Source organism: Copadichromis virginalis, linkage group LG12 (genome assembly GCF_057382275.1).
Source record: "Copadichromis virginalis isolate Kocher_CV1m ecotype Utaka linkage group LG12, C_Virginalis_male_GT1.1, whole genome shotgun sequence".
NCBI lineage: Eukaryota > Metazoa > Chordata > Actinopteri > Cichliformes > Cichlidae > Copadichromis > Copadichromis virginalis.
The window spans coordinates 12,701,873-12,725,516 of record NC_140629.1 but is presented as its reverse complement, the minus strand read 5'-3'; the positions used below and the strand labels follow the sequence as shown (position 1 = coordinate 12,725,516).

Below are 23,644 nucleotides of genomic sequence, written 5' to 3'. Positions count from 1 at the left end.
CAGAGGAGGTTTCTCTCTGTCATCACTGATGCTGAGTGGGGAATCAAGCTTGGCAAATTGGAGGTAATGAAGTATTTAAATCAGGTGGTCAAAGGTACTCTGGTCTGAATAAATGCAATGCTCACATTAAAGGAATACTTAGAAAACACATCAGGTCTCAATGGGAAAATCATGCTGATATCTACAGTGATATGGACTAGATAATGTGTTACATATGAATGGATGCCGCTATGTTTGATCAATATTAATTCAAAGACAGCCCCAAAATCAAAGTCCATTTTGCAAAAATGTCAGTGCAGCAACTCTGAGTTGCTGACTCAGCAGTTTGTATGGCCCCCACATGCTTGTGCCTCACCACATGAGGCTGAGCATTGTCATGCACCAGGAGGAACCCAGGACCCACTGCACCACGGGGACATGGATTTTATCCTGATACCTAATGACAATCAGGATACCACTGCCTAGCCTGTAGAGGTCTCTGCCTCCCTCCATTGATTTTCCTCCGCAGGCATATCACTGACTCACCACCAAACTGGTCATGCTGAACGATGTTACAGGCAGCTTAACGCTCTCCTTACCCTCTCCAGACCCTTTCACTTCTCTCACATGTTCTGAGGGTGAACCCGTCTTTCATTTGTGAAAAGTGGTGGACCTGAATTCTGGTATTCATAGCTAATACCAATCAGGCTCTATGGTGCCAGGCAGTGAGCACAGCGCCCAGTAGAGAACATTGTGCACTCAGGCGAATCAAAGTCATTCACACCAGTGGCCTACTGGATGTAATTTTATAGCTCTGGCAGTGCTCAAACCTGCTTTTGGGTTAAAGACCTTCTATGGTCCTGTCCAGCTCTACTAGAGTAACTGTCTGTCTCCTGGAATCTCCTCCATGCTACTAAAACTGTTCTTGGAGACAGCAAACCTTCTGGCACTGGCACATATGCATGCGCCATCCACGAGGAGTTGGACTACCTGTGCACCCTCTGCAGAGTGCAGGTATTACCTCATGTTACCAGCAGTGACACTGACGCTAGCCAAATGCAAAACTAGCAACAAAAGAAAAACAGTCAGAAAAGACGAGGAGAGGGAAAATGTGGGGGTTGTTGCCCTACTAGTGCACCTGCTGTTAATTTTAATAACACCAAAGCAGCTGAAACTACTTAACAACTCCCCCCCTACTAAACTGACCTAATGTACTCTGATTTAAAAGTGTTCCTTTAATTTTTTGAGCAGTGTAGGTCTATAAAGATTTGTTTAATTTTTTGTGTATTTCATTCTCTCTCCCTGTTTTGTGTCACTTCATATCTGTTATTGTGCGTCTCTCTCCCAGATATCAATCCAGCCAGTGTTCCGTCAGCGGTCTGAGATGAAGAGCACTCTGATCCCTGTTTTAGTGAAAAACAAGAGAATCACCCCAGACATTATCCTCCAGTACTGCAGGTCAGCTCCTCCTGTTGTCGCTTTTGACCATCTAACATGTTGGACAAATGTGTCTGGACTGTGTTTAAATGTCCACCCTGTCTTGGAGTGCATGTATGTGTCACGCTCAGCTATGCTAAAAGTTGTTTTTTTCCTTTCTGCAGCACCTACAATCTGGACCATGATAGTGTAATCAACCAGTACATTACCACCTTACTGCTGCTCCAGGAGGATGAGGAAGGTGCAGGTGATCCAGCTGTCGGTCAGGAGGAGGCGCAACCTCTGTCTCACACTGACACGCTGGATCGAGTCCTGCAGATCATCCCAATGTTACACAACACCAGCAAGCTCACAGACAACCTCTGTGCTGCCATATTCAAGGTCTTTGTATTTAAAATGTAGTATACGCTAAAATTATCTGTTTTTAAGACTTTTAAACATTAAAAAAATAAAATTCCAACCTACAAGAATCTGTTGAGCTGATCTGTAAAACGTTTCCTCTCATACAGCTCAGCCCATACAACTACGAGAGAATAGAAGTGGTGCTGAAGATCATACAGGCTGCAGATGAGAACGTGACCAGCCTCTCTGTGGGTCAGGTAAAAACCAAACACACTGGCATATTCAAGCCTATGTAGTTCACTGTGTTCAAAATGAAATGTTGGGACTTGAAACATTTGACTTTAAACCCACAGGCGATGGGTCTCCTGCAGCATCTGAAGTCCTACACGCGAGTCTCTCCTCCCACAGACGTGGAGAACACGCATCTTCTCGAAACCGGTCTGCTGCCAAACCCCCTTTCCAGCAGCAGACTTCCCTTCCACCTACTTATGCAGACCAAGCATTACTGGAAGATTATCTGTAAGTTAACCACTGTTACCTTTTCACACCTCAGTATTAATGCTCATAAACTTATCTTCATCACATCTGCAGTGGTAGAAAGTTGTTATAATGTAGGTGTTGTCTAAAAGGAAGTAATTTCAGCACTTCTCCTGAACTGTGAACATGTTTGCACACTGGCATCTATTACTTTTAAAATAATAATTATCATAGACCAGAAGCAAAAAGCTCCATTTGTGGTCAGTATTTACTTTTAAGGGTATTGTATTGTAAGTGGACATCAATAACTTAAGCTTATTATATAATATTACAATACAGTATATTTCTAACTAACTAGGTAGCTCATTCTCTTTAATCATAGTTTTAAAGACATTTTATTAAGGTTTGGCCTGTTCTTCCAGGTCAAATAAGGTCAGAGGTCAAAAGTGAAACACACCAAAAATTTAAGAATTATAGTTCAAAGGCTTTGGTTGACTTAAGCCAATTTTTAATGGATTGTTAACATGACCCCACTCTACACTCCAACAAAGTTTTTATCATTTTTCATTAAAAGCCTTTTGAGTTACAGACAGAAGTATACTGGTAGAGTTGATGAGATGGTTTAAAACTGATGAAGTTAAAATATTCTTCTTTGTTTAGGTCCTGAGCTCAGCGAGGAGACCTTCCCCACACTTCTGCTGATTAGCAAACTCATGAAGGTAAAGCCACGCTAATCTAAACCACGGCCTTAGTCTGTTTAATCACAGAAAATATTCTTTTATTCATAAAATGAGGTAATTTAGGCTGTTAAAACCATCCTGTTGCTCCACAGGTGAGCCTTGACAAGCTCTACATGTCAGCAGCAAACCATGTCTTTGAGAAGAAAATGAAGCCGTTAATCTTAGAGCAAAGGAAAATGGGTCAGGGGCATTGTCAAAACAAGGAGACTTTCAAGGTGGCGAAGACTATGATGAAGTACATCAAATGTATCCAAAGCCCGGAGTGGGCTGCTGCCACGGCCCACAAGATAACCCAGGAGCTTCCGCCAGGTTTGAGCTGCACGTTTGACTCTACGCTGGACTGTGAGGGGTGTTTGTATAGATGCACTTAGCTGTTTCCTCTTCTCTACAGGCTATGAGAAGACACAGTCACTCAGGTTCTGTTTGGCACTTGGAGACACTTGGTTAAAGGATCCACACCTTGATGTCAGTCTTTGAATTGTTCACATTCTGAAATGTCTCAAATGCCCATCTAAAAAGTTTTTTACACATTAGTTGATGATTTTTTTTTTTTCCTCTCCTTCTCCTCCTCTGACCTCACACAGGAGGTAGCACGGGCCAGAGGAGACACCTTTCTGTCCAAGCTGAAGCTACAGTTTCAGCGCTCAGCCACTGAGAATACTTTAATATCCAGTCAGCTGAACAGCCCAGAGCTGATGAAGCTGTCTGGGCTGCCAGGCAGGCTCATAATGGCCCTGTACGAGCACAGCAGTGTGGAACAGCGTTACAAAGAGTCAGGAGGTCAGACGTATCCAGGTGAGCACACTTATCAACGCAGTAGGTAAATGAATGCTCGCTTTTTCCCTAAATATATAACCAGGTCTCTCTATTTCTCAGATATACATGGTGCAGTTAAAGAAATAGCCACAGTCAATAATGTGGATCTTCTAAAAATCCGTACCATGTTGTTAGAAAAATGGATCTGCAAGACGGGCCCGGCTGTGGTCAAGGTTTGTCAGTCGTAGCTTTATCTTATCTCTCTGCCTTTTTATTGTTTTGTGTGTTATCAGATTTGCTGCTGTGTGTTTAGTGCAACTAAACTTTTTTCTTTCTTCTTATTTAATTAGGATATTGGGTATAGTGACTGTGTCAGCAACATTGAGGAGGACCCAGACTTGATGAGGTAGCGCAGTCACTTTTTCCATTCTTACTACTTTTCTTTTTTCTTAATTATAATTCGTTAAAACGGGATAGTTTACCTTTGAGTTACAAAGGATGTTAGCAGTGACACTGCAGTGTGTCTTCTGCTCAGCTGTCAACTCTGCCCTCATAGGCAACCACAGATCGAGACCTCAAAGCTCACATGTACGACAGAGCAGCCGCAGACATGCAAGTGCAACCCTAAGATATCAGTTACTGTTTACAGAGTGCTTTCTTTCTTTCTTTCTTTCTTTCTTACAAAAGCCTTTAGCAGCGCCCACAGATGTTGCATGCATCTGCAGTATGAATGAAATAAAGATTTCTTGGTTGCTCTAAATTCTCTCTGGCTCTGTGTTGAGAACCCACTGGCGTAGTCATTCTACTCACTGTGTTTTTAATGCTTACAGGGTGGTGTACATGCTGGAGTCCTGCTCGATGCAAGATGCCGTCCGTCATCTGAGCCCTATCTTAACTGCAGAAACTTGGGTGCGTTTAAAGGGAAAAAAACAAAACAAAAGCAATAATGGGGGGAAAATCCAACTAAATCTGTGTTTGATTTCCCTTCTCTAGCCGCTTAGCACATCTGGGCCTCGTCTGACCTTCTGCCATCGGACTCGAGCGCTACTCTGTCTCGTCCGCCTCGCTGATGCACCCATTCTGGAGGCTCAGCTGCAAATCCCCATCACCAAAATCCCGTAAGAATCCATTAAAAGTTAAACGGTACCTGTATGGCCTGTAGGTCTATAGTAACTAATGTTTCTCTGGTTTCTATTCATATGCAGATATTACCTGAAGTGTTACATCTTTGTCTCACAACTGGAAGCATTAAACATCCCGTACACAGTTCAGTCCTTCCTCAGTAGTCCCAAAGAGGGTTTAGTTAAAGGGCTTTGGAAGAACCACAGTCATGAGCCTCAGGTACTTTCTCACAGACAACATTCAAATTATCCCAGCTTGTTTCCTCACTTTTACTTCATTGGGTTAGAAATGTCAGACACAAAACCGGAAGCACCTTTTATCCTTTCAGGCTGTGCGGTTGGTGGCAGACCTGTGCCTGGAGTACCAGATTTACGACCCTCAGCTGTGGAACAACCTGCTTCAGAAGCTGCTCGGCTTCAACCTGGTGAGAACGTGCATCACGCTTTTATTCAAAGACCCAAAAAACAAGTAGCGTAAAATGAGAGGGGTTTTTTTCTCCAGTACTTGGAAATATTTTCAAGCTGAAGATCCATAAATACATTATTCCTAAATAGAAGCTGGGTTGTGTTTCGGAAGTAACACCTGAATGTAAATATTTCTCTTCCTCAGATCAGCCACCTCCAGAAGGTATTGGAGGCAATAGTGGCTGTTCCAGCTTTGTGGGAGGTAATTCATCACTTTTATTTCACGAATTGAAAAAAGGCATTTTTTTCACTTGTAAAACCATTTTCTCTAAAGTGTCATAAACCATAAATGCCTAATGTCTTTACAGTAATGCAGCACTGGAGTTGATGCTCAGACATTTGTGCAGAGCATCGGCTTTGGTTGTTTATGTGTGTGTTTATGTGTTTGTTGGAACGAAAGCAGTGGCATTGCATTTGGTAGAGCACGGTTTAACCACTGCACCACAGGATGTCCGGTGCCAGAAATAACTTTCCAGTTTGACAACGAGTAATTATTTTATTTGTGCTCCACAGATTTCAAGTTTCTCACGGACCTGGAGGAGCATGATACTGGCACCTTTTGTCTCAGGTACGACGCAAATGACTGAAATTTGCTTGTCTTGGTGCTCGTTGATGTTCAGATATCCACTTTCTTCATATTGGAAGCTTTAGCCCCAAACTTGTTCACCCTGCAGGCTTAAGACTTGTACAAACAAGTTACATGTGTCTTGTTCCTCTTTCATTGGCAAGTAAAAGATGAAAAATTACTTTATGTTGAAATGTTTTGGCAAGAGTGGTGCAACTTTAGGCTTTGTGTATAGTTACAGCAATGCAACCCAATAACAGAAAGGCATGTATGAGGTAGGACTGCCCATCATGAGCTGTGGTCAGTAAAAGACTGGGTTAATAACTCTACCTTATGAGCCACAGCTTCCCCTTGAAAAGTCAGAATAATGAGACTCGTGAGTAAGGGCTTTAATGCAGGTTCATAAAAATAAAAAAAACCGAAGAAGAAAAGTAGGAGCTGAAGTTTATTTTGCTGCTTTAAACGTTTTCGAGAAGTCTTTCTCTTAAGCCTTTCAGCATCAGAATTTCGAAACCACCCATAAGCAATTCCCCAAAACCAAGACAGGCTTGATCAGATCTAACAACAAATAATGCTGTGTACGCCACTTCATACAAGTGAGCTGTTTCTGAGGCAAAGCTGATAATGGGGTGTACTAAAATAAGTATAAGGGCAAAAGAAATTATATATGCAACAGTGATTTTTTTTTTTTTTTAAAGAAAGGAAAAAAAACTTGGATTAACTTAAAGAAGAGAAACATGTCAGCTCTCTAAGAGAGTAGTGCAAATTACATTGAGAAATAACAGGTTTAGGCAAATCTGAGAAACAGCTGCAAGAATAATACAGACTTATGTGAGTTAAATCTGACAGATGTGCTCATCTGTACAGTACTACTGTTTTATAGAGGATGGTAGGGATGATTACCTGAAGCAGGGTCAGTGCAGATCATTAATGTGGACATGACGGTATGCTGTCACTGAGTATAAGTTCCCTGATAGTAACTTCACTAGCTAACTGCTTCCTATGAAGCCTTTTAAAGTTGATGATGCATGTGTGCTCTTCTCTGTTCAGCTCTTCTTTTAAATGCAGTTGTTTGTTTGTTTGTTCTTATTTTTTGGCACCAGCTTCTGTTCCTCTGAGTCCAGATCAGCAGGCGATGCTCTACAGGACATTTGTTCTCCTCCTCAAGTATGCCTCACTCACATTCAGCTATAACCACCAAACTGATTCTTTCATGGACTTCTTGTGTTTGAATAGGGCAGCATACTGTGCGTACACTCTTTATTAATTTAAAAGCAAAAATAAATCTTGATACAACTTTTTCAATCAGGACTTGAAAACTCTGGCTGTGCTACAAAAACAAAAGAGGCCTTGCACGTAGATAAAGATGCAAATACTCGATAAGACTATATAAAGTGTTCACACTTAAAATATACTGGTCAGCAAGTGTTTTTAAATAGGCATTATACATCAACTATAATAGAAGCTCAAACAAGAGATCTAAAATGAGGTATGACCTCCTGTGGACACGATGCATGCTGTTGTGCATCTGTGCATTGATGGTACAAGTGTTGAAGAATTGCTCTTCCATACTGGTTGAGTACAGTCAATGAATAGTCACCGGTTGTGCCTGCCTTGAAAAAATTGTATGTTCAGTAGGTGGCATATTAGAAATAAGTAAGCTAGGGATATGTCAGGATATGCTCCTGATCCACAAAGACCTGTCCTGTGTGGACAGGTATTGTCTTGCTAAAACAGGATGTGGTGCTGCTGCAAGAATGGTACAAGTACTGGTTGGAGCACCTCATCCCGGTGCCTCAGTGCAGTCAGATTTCTTCTGAGAACGATCAGGAAATGCAAGGCTGCTGCAGCAGATGCATGCAGGCATCCAGGGTGCCAGTAACTCAGTCAGCTTCAGTCAGCTGTAGCACCAATGATCTTATACATGCTTAGGGTTTTGTTTGTTTGTTTGTTTTAGCTTTTTTGGTGTTCTGAGACAAGTGGCTTAAAAATGCAGTAAACTGAACCCGTGTGTAGTTCATTTGTGTTCAATAAATAGATTTCCAATGCCATCACTGACTAAAACCAGTCAGAACCAGGAATTGGGGCACATCTGTATGCTGTGTTTTCACATCAGCAGCCATGATTTGATTCAGAAGAACAACAGTTTCATGACACATGACATCATCACAGTGAATGAGTGTAAAAGGCTGTGTTTTGTTCTTAATGCAGTGATGTAGGTCTAAACTGCAATATCATGTACTTGTATATATGTTTTTCTCAGTTTAGATAAGATATTAATAATGAAAGTTGATATTGAATGTAGGTGGATTGTTTTGAGTCAGCAGTTAATGAGGTCACTGCCTGTTCTGCCCTTTGTGTGGTCTTTTGCCCTTTGAGGGCATCCACACACAATAACAACAGGTGCACTACAGGGTCCGACAATGAGACAGCCTCCAAAAGGGAATGGTTTTATAGGTGGAGTCCACTGACATTTTTCCCTTATTTTTTCTGACTGGTTTTTCATTTGGTGTCAGCGTCACTACTGGAAACATGAGGTGATACCTGGTCCTTGCAGAGAGAGTGCACAGGTAGTCCAACAACAGTCTCAAGAGCATGGAGATTCTAAGAGAGAGATAGTTAATCTAGAAGAGCTGGACAGAATACCAGAACTGGCAGGTCCACCACTAGTGCACTGTGCTTTTCAAAGATGAGACCAGCTTCACCCTGTGGACATGAGACGCATGTGAAAATGTCAGGAGCAGCGGTGGAGAACGTTATGCTGCGCATTATGATATTTTCAGGCATGCATTCAGGCTTGTGGGGGCCATACAAACTACTGAGTGCCATTCTGAGTTGCTGCAGTGAAATCTTTGAAAACTGGACTAACTTGCTGCATCTTTTTTTTATTGATTTTTTTTACTTTGATTTTCAGGGTCTCTTTGAATGTGGCATTCTGCCTATTCTAACATATTACCTAGTCCATTTCAGACAGATAGATGGATGGATGTCCAGCATAATTCCTTCCCCATTGTGTTTTCTAAGTGTTCGTTTAATATTTTGGACAGTTTATAAACACACTACTTCCGTCTGATTCATTTCTGAATTAGTATTAGACCTGAGTAATGCTTCATCTAATCTTCACCTTAACTCCTAATGTCTCGCCATTGCTTTTCCCTCCCGAGGTGCCCATTTCTGTTGAATCTGGATTTGATCGGAATTGCCAATCGCTTTGCACAGTTCAATCTGCCAGCCTTCGCCCTGGGAACGCTCCTTCTAATTCCCTGTGCTAGTAAGAAGGAGCAGCAGGTCCAGGTCAGTGCATCCATTTAAATACATGTGAGAAGTAAACGTGTAGTTTAGGCTCTGACTCTTTTTTTTGTTGTTGTTTGCAGGGTTTCCTGTCTGTCTGCAACCCGCTCGCCGTGCTGGAGCAGGTGGACGAGCTTATGAACACCGGGGAACTCGCTGGTATTCCTTCACAGGTTAGATGTGACGTCTTTCCACTGCTTACAGATTTAACTGCCTTTAACACTTGTTACCACATTTTACTTTCATTTAGAAATGTCCACTTCAGCTACATTGTCATTTCATTTAATCTTTCTTTGGTTCTAAATATATTTTAAAAATAGAATTCTTTTTATTTTTTAGACATTAATATTTCTGAGTATCAGCACACTCCTTAAAACTGTTAAACAGGAAGTCTGATCAGCTGATAAGATGGTGTGAAATTATGAAAGATATTTTTTTGTTTGTCGGAAAAACAGTGTTGCTAACCAAACACAGAAATAAACCCAATCTTCACGTGAGCAGATTTGCTGTTTTGTAACATCTGATGAAATGAAATTCATCTGCATTCTTCATTGTGATTCTCATATAAACAAAATTATAGAGTATATTATGTTATATATATTTAATGTCTTATACTACATGACTTAATTTTCTTAATGATCCATCAGGTCAGGGAGACTGTGTTAACTTTCATCAGCCAGAATGGACAGCATCAGAAACTGCTGAAGACGAAACACTTCAGCCATCTGAAGCAGCTCATAGTATCAAGTGGGCAGCCTAACCAAGTGAAAGATTTGGTGGACTATCTGATCAGCCAGAACTGGTGAGATTCACACCGCTCAACCTTTCATAGGAAAGCAACAAAAACTTTTCTATAGAGATGGTTTAAAAACATCAACAATAAACTGATGCATAGTGCTGTGATCTAAAAAGTCTAAAACCTGATGTAATCATCCATACAAGGATATAAAGAGCGGGTACCTGTCCTTCCAACCCTCATATAAATGGAAGGAGACTAACAATGATCTACATGTGCCTATGATATCTATGAGCTGTGATCTAAAGCTTTCATTATTATACACATAAAAATCCAGTCTATAACCACGCACTGAGACGCCTCCTCTGCATTGATCTGTAATGGCCAGATCCCCAATCTGCAATTTCACCATGGGCCTCAGACTTGCACAGGAAAAAAAACATCAGCTTTTTAAAACAGGAAGTTATTGGGATACAGTACCACACAGTCGTGTGAAAAACGAGCACACCACCTTCTTTCAAGTCTAAGAGTTTACGCATCAGTGCACAATTTTTAAATTATCTGGTCGTTCCCAGGTTCTAAAATTATTTAGATACAATGTTAGATGAACAACAACACAACATAATTACGCTAGTTCATCATTTATTGAGAAAAAAGAAAACACAGACGCTGCATGTGAAAACTAACTACACCCCGTGATTCTGTTTGCTTGTACCTTTATCCGAACATTGAGTTTGGTTTTAGATAAGAAGATAAGATAAGATAAAACTTTATTAATCCCTCGGGTGGGTTTCTCTGGGAAATTCGGTTTCCAAAAGCACAGCACCAACAGAAGTTAGAGTTACAGAATATTATATATATACACACACACACACACACACACACACACACACACACACACACACACACACACATATATATATATATATAAATACAGAGACATATAAATAAAATATACGAAGGGGATGAATAGAATAAATAGGAATAAAAATAAAAATACAAGTGAATTGCACATTTTTTAATTCAGTTTATTGAGGTTTGCAGATGTTCTGTCTTAAGATCTGACCACAGCATTTAAATCAGGATGAGGTCTGCTCTTTAACCGGATCAGTGCAAAATCTTGGTGTTTTTCTATTTCAACCATTCAGCATAGATTTGTTGCAGTGCTTGGGATCATTGGGCCTCATTTACTCATTCACAGTGCATATGCACAAATCTGTGATTTATCAATATTTTTGTATTTTAGGAACAAATTTAGTTTAGGTCAGTTCCTCTGACCAAACATACGTACAACAAACACCTGGCTGCCTTATGAATTTGAACACAAATCTGTAAAATGAGTAAGGCTGCTACTACTACTACTACTACTACTACTACTACTACTAACAATCATTAGCAATTATCATTGAATTTTGGTTTTTATTCATAGCTTTCTAAAACGCATTAAGCCACAAAATGCTCAGGACTACAAAAAAGGCACGTGAAGAAAACAAAATACTATCGCCAAGGGGAAGCACAGCCACCCTTTGGTGGAAGCTTATTTGTGCATCCGATTCTTTCAGTCACTACCCGAAGCTCGCGAGGTTCTCGTGTGGGGCTGATGGATCACATGGTTCCTCAGCCTCCACCTGTTTTAATCTTTTTATTCCTTGTGGTATTTTGTTTTTATGTCAACTTTGATTCCAAACTTTGGTGGGAATCTCTCAGGAGAAATTATATTCTGTTATTTCAGGCCTGCGTGCTTATTTTATTTATTATTTTTGAAACTTCTTTGGTCTCTTCTGGCTTCCTCTTTCAGCATCCAGACACTGTTATTTAATTTTATATGGTCAGACTTTCTTCTTGTTTCTTGCCTCAGAGGTGCAGGATTCTGTCTTATAACATCGTCACCACTTTCTCTTCACTTGGAGCTAAGTGTGTTCACTTATGTTGAGAAGCCATGGCGGGGAAGTGCGCAGATAATAGGCAAATTATATGGGGCTCCCACAAGGCTGCTGGTTTTGAACTATTCTGATTTACTAACATACCCACAGTGGTGAGAATAAAATAGGCCAGTTTGCAGGTTTCTGAATCTGACTGTAATTTTGCATGCAAACTAATTTGTTGCGCATGATAAAAACATTTCCACCCAAATATTAGTAAATGAGGCCCATTATTCTGGCTTCAGCTGTTGTGACTCTAGAATACTTTGATATACTAAGTTAATGGTGAATCCTGAATACTCCTGACCTGCAAACTGCCAAAACATCTGCTTTCATAGAGGTGCTGATATCTGCTGATGGTCATTTAATCAAATGCTTTTGATTAGCAGCACCTGGCTGCTACTTAGCCTCTCAATTGAAATGAAAGCAGGTTTTCACACACTGCATTTTGGCTCAGTTTGTTCATTTTTTTTATTTTTTTTTTTATTTTGTCTTCATATCTCAAACCTTTTAACTGGAAGAGGTTGTCATAGACTGGCTGTTATTTAAAAACGCTAGCTCTTACTGTTACTCTTACTTACTCTTAATGTTATCCTACAGTCTCAGGTTGTAGCTCGAAATTCAGATTTTTGCTTCCAGTTTAGTTTAAATGCTCGCACTTAGAACTGTGTTAGAAACAGATGTCTTAAACCGGTTAAAGTTGCATGACTTTAGTTGTCTGTGCTCTTCAATCTTCCCTGCAGCCATGATGATGCTGAATCACTCGCTCGTGAGTACATGAAACACAGAGAGCGTCAGCGAGGGAAAACCCTGACAAATGGCTCGTTGTCATCCAGCTGCCTGAAGGTAACTGAAGTCGATATCTTGGGCCGAGTTTAGTGGAACGTAAAGGCTACACATGTTTGATGTGAAGTAGAAGTTTCTTTTTATTAGCTAAAAGCACTTCACCTGTGTGCATTAATGATTTCATTTGTTTTTCAGGACTTTCTTAACATGCAACACGGAGTATTGAGATGAACCAGCACTGTTGCTTCAGCCGTGTTTATATAATCCTCCTTGGTCTGCTTTAGGCTGAGATGCAGTATTTGCACTTCACATTTATCTTTCAGCTGTAATATTTGAATAAACTATTCATTTATGAAAACTGTGGAGATGAGCTATTTAGAAGCAGCAGATCACATGTCAACTTTTATTTTCCACTGTAACTCCAAGTTTGTTTCCTAGGATGTGTATTGAGTTTAACTGTTGATTTTCATTGCACAGCCACACTTTGTACAATATTTTGAAGCTAAAGTACTGTCGCACATCGGTTCTAAAAGAAAGAGGAGCAGTAATCCTAATAAATGATGTACACTGTGTTGCCAAAAGTATCAGCTCATCTGCCGTCACACACATTAAGGAACAAACCAATCTTACTTCATGGAATTTTATACGATGTTGGCCGAACCTTTGCAGCTATAACTTCAACTCTTCTGAAAAGGCTTTGTAAAAGATTTAGAGGTGTTTATGGGATTTATGGGAGTCAAGTTCTTCCACACCAAACTCGGTCATCCAGCTCCCACAGGGCGAGAGGCAGGGTTCACCCTGAACAGGTCACCAATCTGACGCAGGGCTAAGACAACCATTTGCACCGATGGGCAGTTTAGAATCTAACCCCACTAACTGCATGTCTTTGGACTGTGGGAGGAAGCCGGAGTACTCAGAGAGAAAATATGAACTCCACCCAGAAAGGTCCCGACCAGATGGTGGTTTCGAACGCGGGACCTACTTGCTGTGCTCACATTTTCCTAAAGTTATTTCTGTTTTCTTTTTAAATACTTGTTACTTTCACATTTATATGAAACAGCTTCCTTATCTCAGTCGTACTTCTTTGGTTCATCAACTTTTTTTTTTTTAAACACTGGTCTTGTTTCTGATGGACTACTTCCCGTCACTCGCTGTTAGAAGTGACTGTGTGATATTTGAGAGGAAGTGTGCACTCACAGTGAGACCGATCCGAGCTGAACTTTATCCATTCTGAATTTTTCAAAAGATTTATACATTTTGGTCCTCCAGTTTTTTCTTCTCCTTTGCAGCTGTCACTCATTCAAGTGTGCAGAGATTATGTATCACGTTTGCCCATCAAGAACGCTCAGCAAGTTTACTTGTTAGTGGTTTAGCCACACATGGTGTGCCCTTAAATGGACTTATAAAGCTCATCTGTTCCCAGAGAGGAGCGCATTAAATTAACGTCACGAGACTTCCTTTTCAAACTCACTTGCCTCATGGGAAACGGAAGACTTTGTATTCTCTGCGTGGCTTTGTGTTAAAATGACGGTTTCATTTTCATCTAAAATGGCCATTATGTGAAACTGGTGTCCAGATTTAGTCCGGTCCTTGTTCAAGGAACCTAACTCAAGGTATGAATCAGTGTTGCCCTAGCATTATAGACAACTTGCCAAAGAACCATGTTTAAATTGTATCTTTTGGGACTTTGTTACTAGAAGCAAAAACTAAGAATTTGTTCCTATTTTTTCAGTTTAATCAAAGAAAGGTCAATATACTAACACAGTTTGACAGACTCCCTTGTCTAAGAAAGACCAGACTCTGCTTCAATAAATCGGTGGATGCATTTTTCTGCAAAAGATTTTTTTTAAATTGAGGGGTGGATCAAGACTTTTGCATAGTGTTCTACAGATTGTGTTCATGTATGCAAAAAGGTCTGAGAAATATGAGATTAAATATGTGTTTATACACTCAAACTGTTGCCCCTCAGAAAACATTATATAAAGATATATAAACCAATGCATGTTTTTAAATGCAATTTGTATCATTTATGTGTTTTCAATGATTCAAGGACTTGTTTAAGCTGCACAAGAACCATAATTTTAGCTGCGTGTGAATTAAATGAGAAGAAATGGCTTGTTTCTCAGAATGGACAGATCAAGTGTCATAAAGTTATATTTATAAACTCGATTCACAGAAACCAAAGTGTCTGAATCATCTTTGCTGAACTAGGCCATCAGATATTGTACTTCCCCAACTTTAGCTGCAGTTGTGAAACTGCAGTTGTGAGTTGGTTAAAATAGTTTCATGTAAGAAAAACAAGACCCAATAGAGTGCCGAATACCAGGAAAACAAATTAATGCACCAAACAGATTTGATAATATACATGTGAAAGATTTTTCTCTAAGGGTTGTGCTCATTGCTTAAAATCTCTTAAGGAACAATCAGGCTTTCATTAAATCCATTGTTTCCTAATTCAAGAGATGATACAGAACCTCAGTGTGTCTCTATCTGGGAGAGCGCATGGAGATTTAGAAAAACGGTGTAGGTGGAGCACACATCTGTCTTCTCCTTCGTATCAAGTATTTGTGTGATAGGTCTGGATTTTATATATCATCTGCCATATCTGCATGTCCTGAAAGATTATTCCTAAAGAAGTTATCATTACATCATACTGATATTGCTGTTGCAGCTGCACACTGATATGTTGTTTAGCACTGTTACCTGACGACAAGGAGGTCCTGGGTTCAAACCCACCACTTGCGTGGTGTTTGCATTTTCTCTCGGTATACACCATCTTTGTGCAACAGTCCAAACATCGTTTTTTGATTGATAAACTTACTTTAGTGGGTTTAGGTCAACTCTAAATTACAAAGGGGTGTCAATGTGAGTGTGAACAGCTGACTCTCTTTGTTAGCCCTGTGACAGACTGGCAAGCAGTCCAGGGTGTACCCTCCTTCTACCCCAGCCACCTAAAAGCAGCTATAAACTCCAGTGCCTGTTGTTTTACAGGGAGATATTTTTGAGCCATCTTAACCAGGAGGAGTGTGCTTCATATTGTACTGCTGCAATGCCAGCAGTTTCATTATGATTCCTTCATCGCCCACTTCTGAAAGATTCCAAGAAAACAGGCAACATCTCAGTGTTGACAATAAACTTATATTTATTATCATACGTTCATACAGCATTGGCAAAAGACAAAGAATACATATTCATACAGTTTTGTTGTTTTTATTCAAAGTTGCCTTAATATATATCCATATTTTTAACTCATGCATAAAAGCTTTTATACATTATGTATATATGCAGTATGTTTCTCATTATTATAGTTTTCACATGACAAAAGAAAGAAATCTTATTCAGATGAGGTTATAAATGTCCTTATTTCACATAATCTTTGTTTAATTCACACGTCTTAACGTGTACATGTTTTGGAAGACAAATACATTTAGAAAAGTGCAGTCAGCATTGGTGTGATAGCTTCTAAGCAAGTGATGTGCTGGGGGAAAAAAAAGAAAAAAGCTTTTCACTGATGAAAAGTTTAATCACTCAGTTCGGAGGATTTCTGTGCCAGTGTGTAGCTTATTATTTCAAAGTGTGAGTGAGACTGCTTTAGCTAGAAACGGCTCTATAGAAGACACAGCTGCATCGTTTTTTGACTTTTAGAGGTTTTTACTCCATAATTGCCATGTTTTGAAAATGCAATTAATAGTAAATATGAAATAGCTTTAGCACTTACAGCTTAATGATGGAATCGATAAACTTACTTTAAATTGAACCTTTAGCTATGAAGCTGCTTGTTATACCTCCTCAGTTTAGTGATCACAGCTGGCTGATCGACTGGGAGCCCGTTTCCCGGGTTTTCTTCTCTGTACTCTCAGCATTTTCTGTTTCAGGCAGATGAAGAGCCTTCCTGCAGATGCTCTTAAAGACGGGGCTGGAGAAGTAGTAGACCACAGGATCCAAAACGCTGTTGAGGTAGGTCAGGCTAATGGTGATGTAAAATACAATGGTAAGGTTTTCCATTTCAGAACACATGTTAGAGGAACCGGCTAATTTATAGGACTTGATCCAGATCACCAGCTGTGTGAAGTTGCTTGGGAGGAAGCAAATGATGAAGAGCACTACCACGACTATGATGAAGTACAAGGCCTTCTTGATCTTGGCATGCTGGGCCAACTGCCTCCCTTTCAGGTTGCGAACGATGCAGAATGTGCAGTAGAGGATGACCAGCAGAGGCATGTAGAAGGAAAACAGAAATGCAAACTTATGCCAGGAAAGATTACCCTTGGTCTTGGTGTCAATCATGAAGCTCTCACAGTACGTTGTGTTGATGTGTGACAAAGAGAAGACATGAGCAGTCATTGAAGTGGTGATCAACCACAGCCCGAGTGCTCCGATTATGGCTTTAGAGACGCTCAGAGAGTTGATGGGATGGTGGGGATGCACCACACGCATGTACCTGTCCACAGCGATGGCCATCAGGAAGAAGGTGCTTCCGCTGCGATTCAGGGCCAGCATGAAGAGGCAGATGTTACAGAGGGCGTTTCCAAACTTCCATTTGATCCCGGCGAAATAGTAGCTGGCACGGAGAGGTAAAACAATATTGAGCAGAAAATCAGCCATTGCCAGGTTAAAGAGCAACACTGTGCTGCTTTTCCAGGGCTTCAGGTGGAAGCAGAAGATCCACAGAGCCAAACCATTACCAAGAACTCCCAGGACAAACTCTGTCATCAGCAGAGGAGGGAGGACATTGATCAGCAGAGTGCCATTGAAGCTGCAACGCATCGTGAGCTACGTGCCTCTTTGATGTCTTCACAAAAAGAAACGACTCCTTTGGAGCTGCCCGTACTCTTTAAAGGGAAATGCAAATGCAAAAAAAGTGTGATTATGTGGTTCAGCCTTTACCCGGAAGCCTGATGCTTCTGCTTTTTTTTTTTTTTTTTTTTAGGTGTTAACAAGCAATTAGTTGTCTGTCTTGGTGGTGTTAAATTTCTGTAGAAATAAAGAAATAAAAATAAAGGTGATAACAAAAAAATCACTTTTACACATCTCTGCATGCAGAAATATTTTCAGCTGTTTATCCTTGGAGTTTTATAAACCTTATGTTGTCACACTGCATGGCTGCACAGTTAAAACTGTCCTACTCAATCAAATCTCTGAGCACATAAGCAGGAACTCATGCCTGTGATGAAGCACTCCTCACATCTTTACCTCAGTCCACACAGGGCCTTTCATGGAGAACTGAAGAATCTCTCTTTCATAGATAACTATTTCACACTCCACTAAGAAGCTTTTCTCATGAATCACAAAGACTAGATAATGATCTGTGTTGGTTTTTATTGTGCACTCTCTATGTACAGGAGGTTTAGCATTTATTTTTATTATCCTAATAATATAATAATAAGCAAGTTCTTATTCTGGGACAATCACCCACTGCTGTGCAGCTAGCGTGAGAAAGTTCAGCAATTATAAAAAGCCACATTGTACCGCATTGGTTTTATTTACCACGTGCCAAAAAAATTTTACACAAAGGCTTCACTTTGTTGCATGCATTGTGGAGAAGTGTTTAACCTGCATCTGCTGCATCACCTTTTTCATGAAGCTACCTAACACCAGGTAGTACGTGCCAAATAAGATTAGACCAGAAAAAAAAACAAAGGCGATCTGCAAAGTCAAATATGAGAAAAACTGTCTGCATCCAGCTGCGACGCATTAAACTGACCGCTAACAGCGTCCACCTGTACACGCAGAAAGATACTTGTTTTTAATTGGCTATCATCCATTCTCTGATGCTTTGTTGTAAATGAATTCAGTACTTACGTCTTGTACATATTGTATAATAATATTTAAGTCCTTAATGAAACAGAATCTGAGAAATGTCCGAAAGGTTTCAGATCTTTTTATTTTCACAGAGGTTCAGTACTGGAATGAGCCACGGTGGCGTAGTGAAGTACTGAAGCCCACGTTTATTGATTCATGAAGCGAAACTATATAAATATCATCTGAGGGGACAACGTGTCAGATGATGTTCTGCACATCCTGGACAGAGTTGGGGTTTTTTGTGTTTTTTTCAAAAGGCGGAGGTGTATCTGTCTCTTCCTCACTATGAATACTTAAACAAATTGTGTCATTTAGCACCTTTCAGATAAAACTTTACTGCTGGACACATTTTGCATAATGAAGCTGCATCACTGAGGAGGGTAACTGTGCAAAAGGTCACAGAGTGGAGCATTTTATTTCATATATAAGTTTTGAGCCGTGTCTCATGTCCTTTATAGTTTGCTCCGAAAACTGGAAAATGGGTCAGTGACTGGCTGAGACATGCCCACACATAGACGGAAATACAGCACATAAGTCTAAAATAGAGTTTGTTGGTTTGACCATTTTTATTCTTCAATAAAAAGAACTCTCTTAGGTAAGCTTTCTCGTCATTTCTTGAAATAGTCTTCAGGAATAGTTCTCCGGGCTCCGAGAAGTGGAAATACAAATATGGGAGAAACTGAGCTGTAACAACTTCCAGCTGTACACACAGAGAAAAAATGGCCTTTGTCTTCCGATCATTCATTTTCTGATGCTTTCTTGTCAGTGAATTATGAGCCATTTGTTTCTTTGTGTGCGTTTCTTTTTTACTCGCTACATGATTACACACCTCTCTACATTTAATCATTAGTTATTATTAATCTCTTGCTCTCTTCCACAGTGTGTCTTTATCCTGTCTTCCTCCCCTCATCCCAACCAGTCGCAGCAGATGGCCAAGAGACAGCAGGCGGTTTAACAATATTTTATTAGTTAGGCTTAGGCTTGGAACTGTGGCAAGGACAAAAGCAATGAAACAAACTGGCAGTGAATGAACATCAGGGTGAGGCTTAAATCACTTTGGCTTGATTGCCTGCAATCGGCTCCAGGTGCGCAGGAACTGGAGGAGGTGGTCCTCCCCAGGGGCGGATCCCAGGTAGGCTCAGGAGCCTAATGGAAATTTCAGCCAACCACTGCGGACCATGACAATTGGGACCTGATAAATGTAAAAACAAAGAATTACCTGATTTTTTTTCAAAAATAACAGTGGCACTACAACGTCCTCATAAGTAGATGTCACGCCCTTGTAGAGCAAAATTGGTATTTTGGTCTAGACAACCCAAAATGTATTGTCCACATGTGTGGACGCCAATGTCGTAGGAGATTACGTTGAATTGAATTGAACTGGAGAGACCAATGCACGACTGATAGTGTTCCAGTCTGTTTTTCTATCCAGATATGCTTTTACTGCATTGGCAGTATGTTTTTTAGATCAATCAGATTTTAACCCAGATGGTATATCATGGTGGAATAAAGTCTGACGGTTCTTTATTGAGTTCATAATTCCAGTTGTGACTGATAACAACACCACTGGCTGAAATAGCAGAGGTCAGCACGTCTCTCTGTCACGTATGAATCCTTAAACAAATCATGTTATTTTGGACCTTTACGGTCTTACAGTTTTACATAATTTAGCTGCATTGCTAAGTAGGCTAACATTTTTACATTGGAGTGAAGCATTTAATTTTAGCTGCTTTCATGTGTAGTGGTCCTTTAATAATCGCCCCGTTGGCGTAAAAATACTATTTTATGCCCATCAAACTATGATATCTTTGGGATTTTTTTTGTAGATACAAAGAAATGGGGAAAAATTGCGAGTCTCTGGTTGGGCTGCTAGTGACCAAGGCCCCAAAGATATCATTTAAGGTCACGTCCACACTAGCCCGGATAGATTTGAAAACGGCGCTTTCGTCCGAAAACGCTCCGCGTCCACAAAAGCACTTTCAGTCATTTTCACAGAGTTGAGCGTCCACGTTCAAACGGCCGCAAACGCTTACTTTCCAGTCCTGCGCATGCGTGAAACGCAAGAAGATTCGACCTGCCTCTCTTTGAAACGTCGCGGCAAAATTTTGAGGAAAAGCATCGAGTTTTTTAAATGGACTAACAATGAGGTGGAGGTGTTTCTGCGATTAACACAAAAATACAAAGTTGCAAAAGTGAGTAAGAATTAAAGAATTTGAAGAAAAGCTATCTGGAGCATGTACAGACTGATATTAATATTTAATAGGGCTGTCAAAATTGAGAGCAAACAAAACAACTGCCCTCCGCTAGCTTAGTTTAATTGGTCACGTGACTGCATCACATGACTGACATACGTCATCGTTTTAGAAAGTCTGTTTTCGCTGTGCACACTCGAACCCTGCGTTTTCCATGAGCGAAAACGCCGTCTAAGTAAGTATTACTTCTAAGTTGCAGTGAATTGATAGAAGAAAATAAACTGTACAAAACTAAACAGAAGAAAGTAGAGAAATAAAAACTTAACACAAACCAGTGACGCACTCCAGGGCCTGTTCCGTAAGAAGTGTATTTGTTGTAGCATTACTGTGGAAACAAAGTACTTTTGTTCATATTTGGTTATGTTGTGAACACGGCGGTGATGAAATGTACCCATTTACTCCTTAGTCACGTCCTGTCTTACAGTCTGGGTGATCTGTTTCTAGCGCTGTTGGAAAGGGGTTGTGGGTGGTGGTGTGAGCAGACTTGTGTGATAAATTAACCCTGGGGAGACAAGATTTATACACTTTAAGTATTATTAATTATGTGAATTTAATCCAGGAAAAATATTTCAAAGGTTTTATACATTTCATTTAGAAAATACTGAAAAGAAATGAGAAATAAAAGTAAGAAGTAACTGTAGTTTACTGGCTGGATCCTTTGTAGTTTTGTAAGATACGTTAATGAAATTAAAATTAATTACACATTAGAGCTCAGCAAAATAAAATACATATGATCTTATGATATTATCACATAGTGAAACTAATATCTCATTAAGGTAAAACCTGAACAAAAGTAGCTCAAATTCAAACAGAACATGAAAGTTTAAAAAAACAACAACAACAACAACAACAAAGAGCTAGTTGTAAAAATGTAACAATCAAATTAATTAAAGAAATTAATCTGAACAAATTCAAAACTTAATTTTTTTTTTTTGAATAAAAGATAAAGTGAGTATAATGAAACAGTCCTTTTTTTCTGTATTGCAGTGTTTTATTTATTTTTTGTCATTAGCAGTCTGACCTTGCATCATTTTTTAATGTGAATCTGGTTGTAGAGAATTACCAGGTTTCGTCATAGGGGTTATTTGACAGTCAGGCAAAAAGCCGCCTTGTTTCAGCCCATCCATAATCAGCAGCAGTGGACAATTATGACGCAAACGCTGGCACTATGTTTAACTCTGCTGCCATCTAGTGGATAATATCTGAAAATGCATACAGCACACAGGTCAGAAGTTGAAACATACTCATCATGGGCATGAATGTCATGTTAATTTTGGACTTTTAATGAATAATTGTAGAGGATCTTTGATTACTTAAAAAAAAAAAAAACAAGACAAGGTTCCACAAGTTTGAATTTATTTTTGGTATTTCTACGATCTACACACGGTCAAAGGTTTTAATCAGTCATGCTAAAGGTTCTGCAATGTAGTTCAACTTGACAAGACCAAGGCCTATTATCTTCTCATTAGTGATCATGACTGACCACAACTGGTCAACACAACTCTTTGCAGCATAAAAAGTGTTTGTTTGACAGCATTCACTGGAGTGACCAATACTCCAATGAGCAATTGGGAAGTCAAAGGAAGTCACTGAAGATCTAAGAATAAGAATTGTGGATTTACATAAGTTCAGAAGGTCTCTTGGAGCCGTTTTTAAACAACTGCCGATCATCAGTTCAAGCAGTTGTACACAGGTACAAGTCTTTCAGATGTGTCACCACTTAGCTGAGGTCTGGAAAAAGTGTCACCCTCAGATAAGAGGACTTTGGTTGGGATGTTTAGAAACAATACAGGAACCATCGAAGGTCAAACCTGCCATGAACTGGAAATTGCTGGAACACCAGTATCACTGACCACAGTGAAGTGAATCTTAAATCAGAGGTTGCTGACAAAGAAAAGAAGCCCCTGTTCCAAACAAACGCCTTCAAGATTGGCCAAAAATTCTCCACATGGACAAGCCAAACTCCTTCCTGAGAAAAGTTTAATGGTCAGATGAGACAAAGACTAAGCTGTTTGGCCTCCATGACAAGACAATGTTTAGAGGAGTAAAGGTGAGGCTTTCAAGTCTGAGAACATTGTATCAGCTGTCAAGTATGGTGGTGGCAGCATCATGCTCTGGATATGTTTGGTTTTGTACAACATGCATATACATTGTATAAAACTTGGACACAACTGGGTGTTCTGACAGGACAATGATCCCAATGCACATCAAAACTGGTTTCGGAATAGATAAAGCAGGTTAACAGCAAACTTCTGGAATGACCTTTCCAAACCCCGACCTCAACTCTATGGAAAATTTGTAGACTGTGCTTAAAAGCCGGTTCTGTGCCAGGAAACCCACTCATTTAATTGAACCTTACCGATTTTGCAAAGAAGAGAATTCAGATTTGCAGCAGAATCATCCCAGACGCTTCTTGTTGGCTACCAAAAGTGTCTGGTCAAAGTGCAGCTTGCTTAGGGACATTTAACTATATCTTTTTATGTATGTCAGTCTGCCTCAGGGCAGCTGTGGCTACAACTGTAGCTTGCCTTCACCAGTGTGTGAATGTGTGTGTGAATGGGTGGATGACTGGGTGTGTAAAGCGCTTTGGGGTCCCGAGGGGGGACTACCGGTAGTAAAAGCGCTATAAAAATACAGGCCATTTACCATATGGATAAAAAGGGGTTTTATGTATATGTCTTAGCCTCTATGTATCCTTGGACCCTGTGTGGATTAAAGAAAATTACAAATAAATTTAAAGTTACACCCAATTCTTGCTTTTCTTAGTCATTTAAGATGCTGTACAATCCTTTCAAATACTGTTTAAAGAAATCTTGAAAAAAAAAAATTACCCCAACAATCTTGACCGTGACGAGTGTATTAATACCTTTGACTGCAACTGTACATGTTTTAGAGACTACGTCATCTGAAGTGTTTCTTTGATGCACAAGAAATGTTGTGTGAGGAATTACTAATAAGAATTTTATTAATGAT

The 23,644-nt window shown here is 39.9% G+C and overlaps 2 protein-coding genes across 2 annotated transcripts; one reads left to right on the top strand and one right to left on the bottom strand.

The window, feature by feature from the left end:
• The first annotated feature begins 6 nt into the window (after positions 1 to 6).
• Positions 7 to 13,198, top strand: LOC146696583 (kinetochore-associated protein 1-like). Its single transcript, XM_085474740.1, has 23 exons — positions 7 to 63; positions 1,328 to 1,437; positions 1,581 to 1,797; positions 1,926 to 2,015; positions 2,112 to 2,277; positions 2,896 to 2,954; positions 3,068 to 3,284; positions 3,367 to 3,440; positions 3,560 to 3,770; positions 3,852 to 3,964; positions 4,082 to 4,137; positions 4,562 to 4,640; positions 4,725 to 4,849; positions 4,937 to 5,072; positions 5,182 to 5,277; positions 5,463 to 5,519; positions 5,831 to 5,885; positions 6,986 to 7,049; positions 9,047 to 9,176; positions 9,257 to 9,346; positions 9,821 to 9,975; positions 12,575 to 12,677; positions 12,813 to 13,198. The coding sequence occupies exons 2-23, from the start codon at positions 1,364 to 1,366 to the stop codon at positions 12,846 to 12,848; spliced, it is 2,403 nt and encodes an 800-aa protein (XP_085330866.1). The 5' UTR covers positions 7 to 63; positions 1,328 to 1,363; the 3' UTR covers positions 12,849 to 13,198.
• A 2,537-nt stretch (positions 13,199 to 15,735) lies between these two features.
• Positions 15,736 to 17,493, bottom strand: LOC146696582 (hydroxycarboxylic acid receptor 2-like). The gene has a single exon (XM_085474134.1). It carries the CDS (start codon positions 17,382 to 17,384, stop codon positions 16,419 to 16,421), a length of 966 nt encoding a protein of 321 aa, XP_085330260.1. The 5' UTR covers positions 17,385 to 17,493; the 3' UTR covers positions 15,736 to 16,418.
• Between the last annotated feature and the right edge of the window lie 6,151 nt (positions 17,494 to 23,644).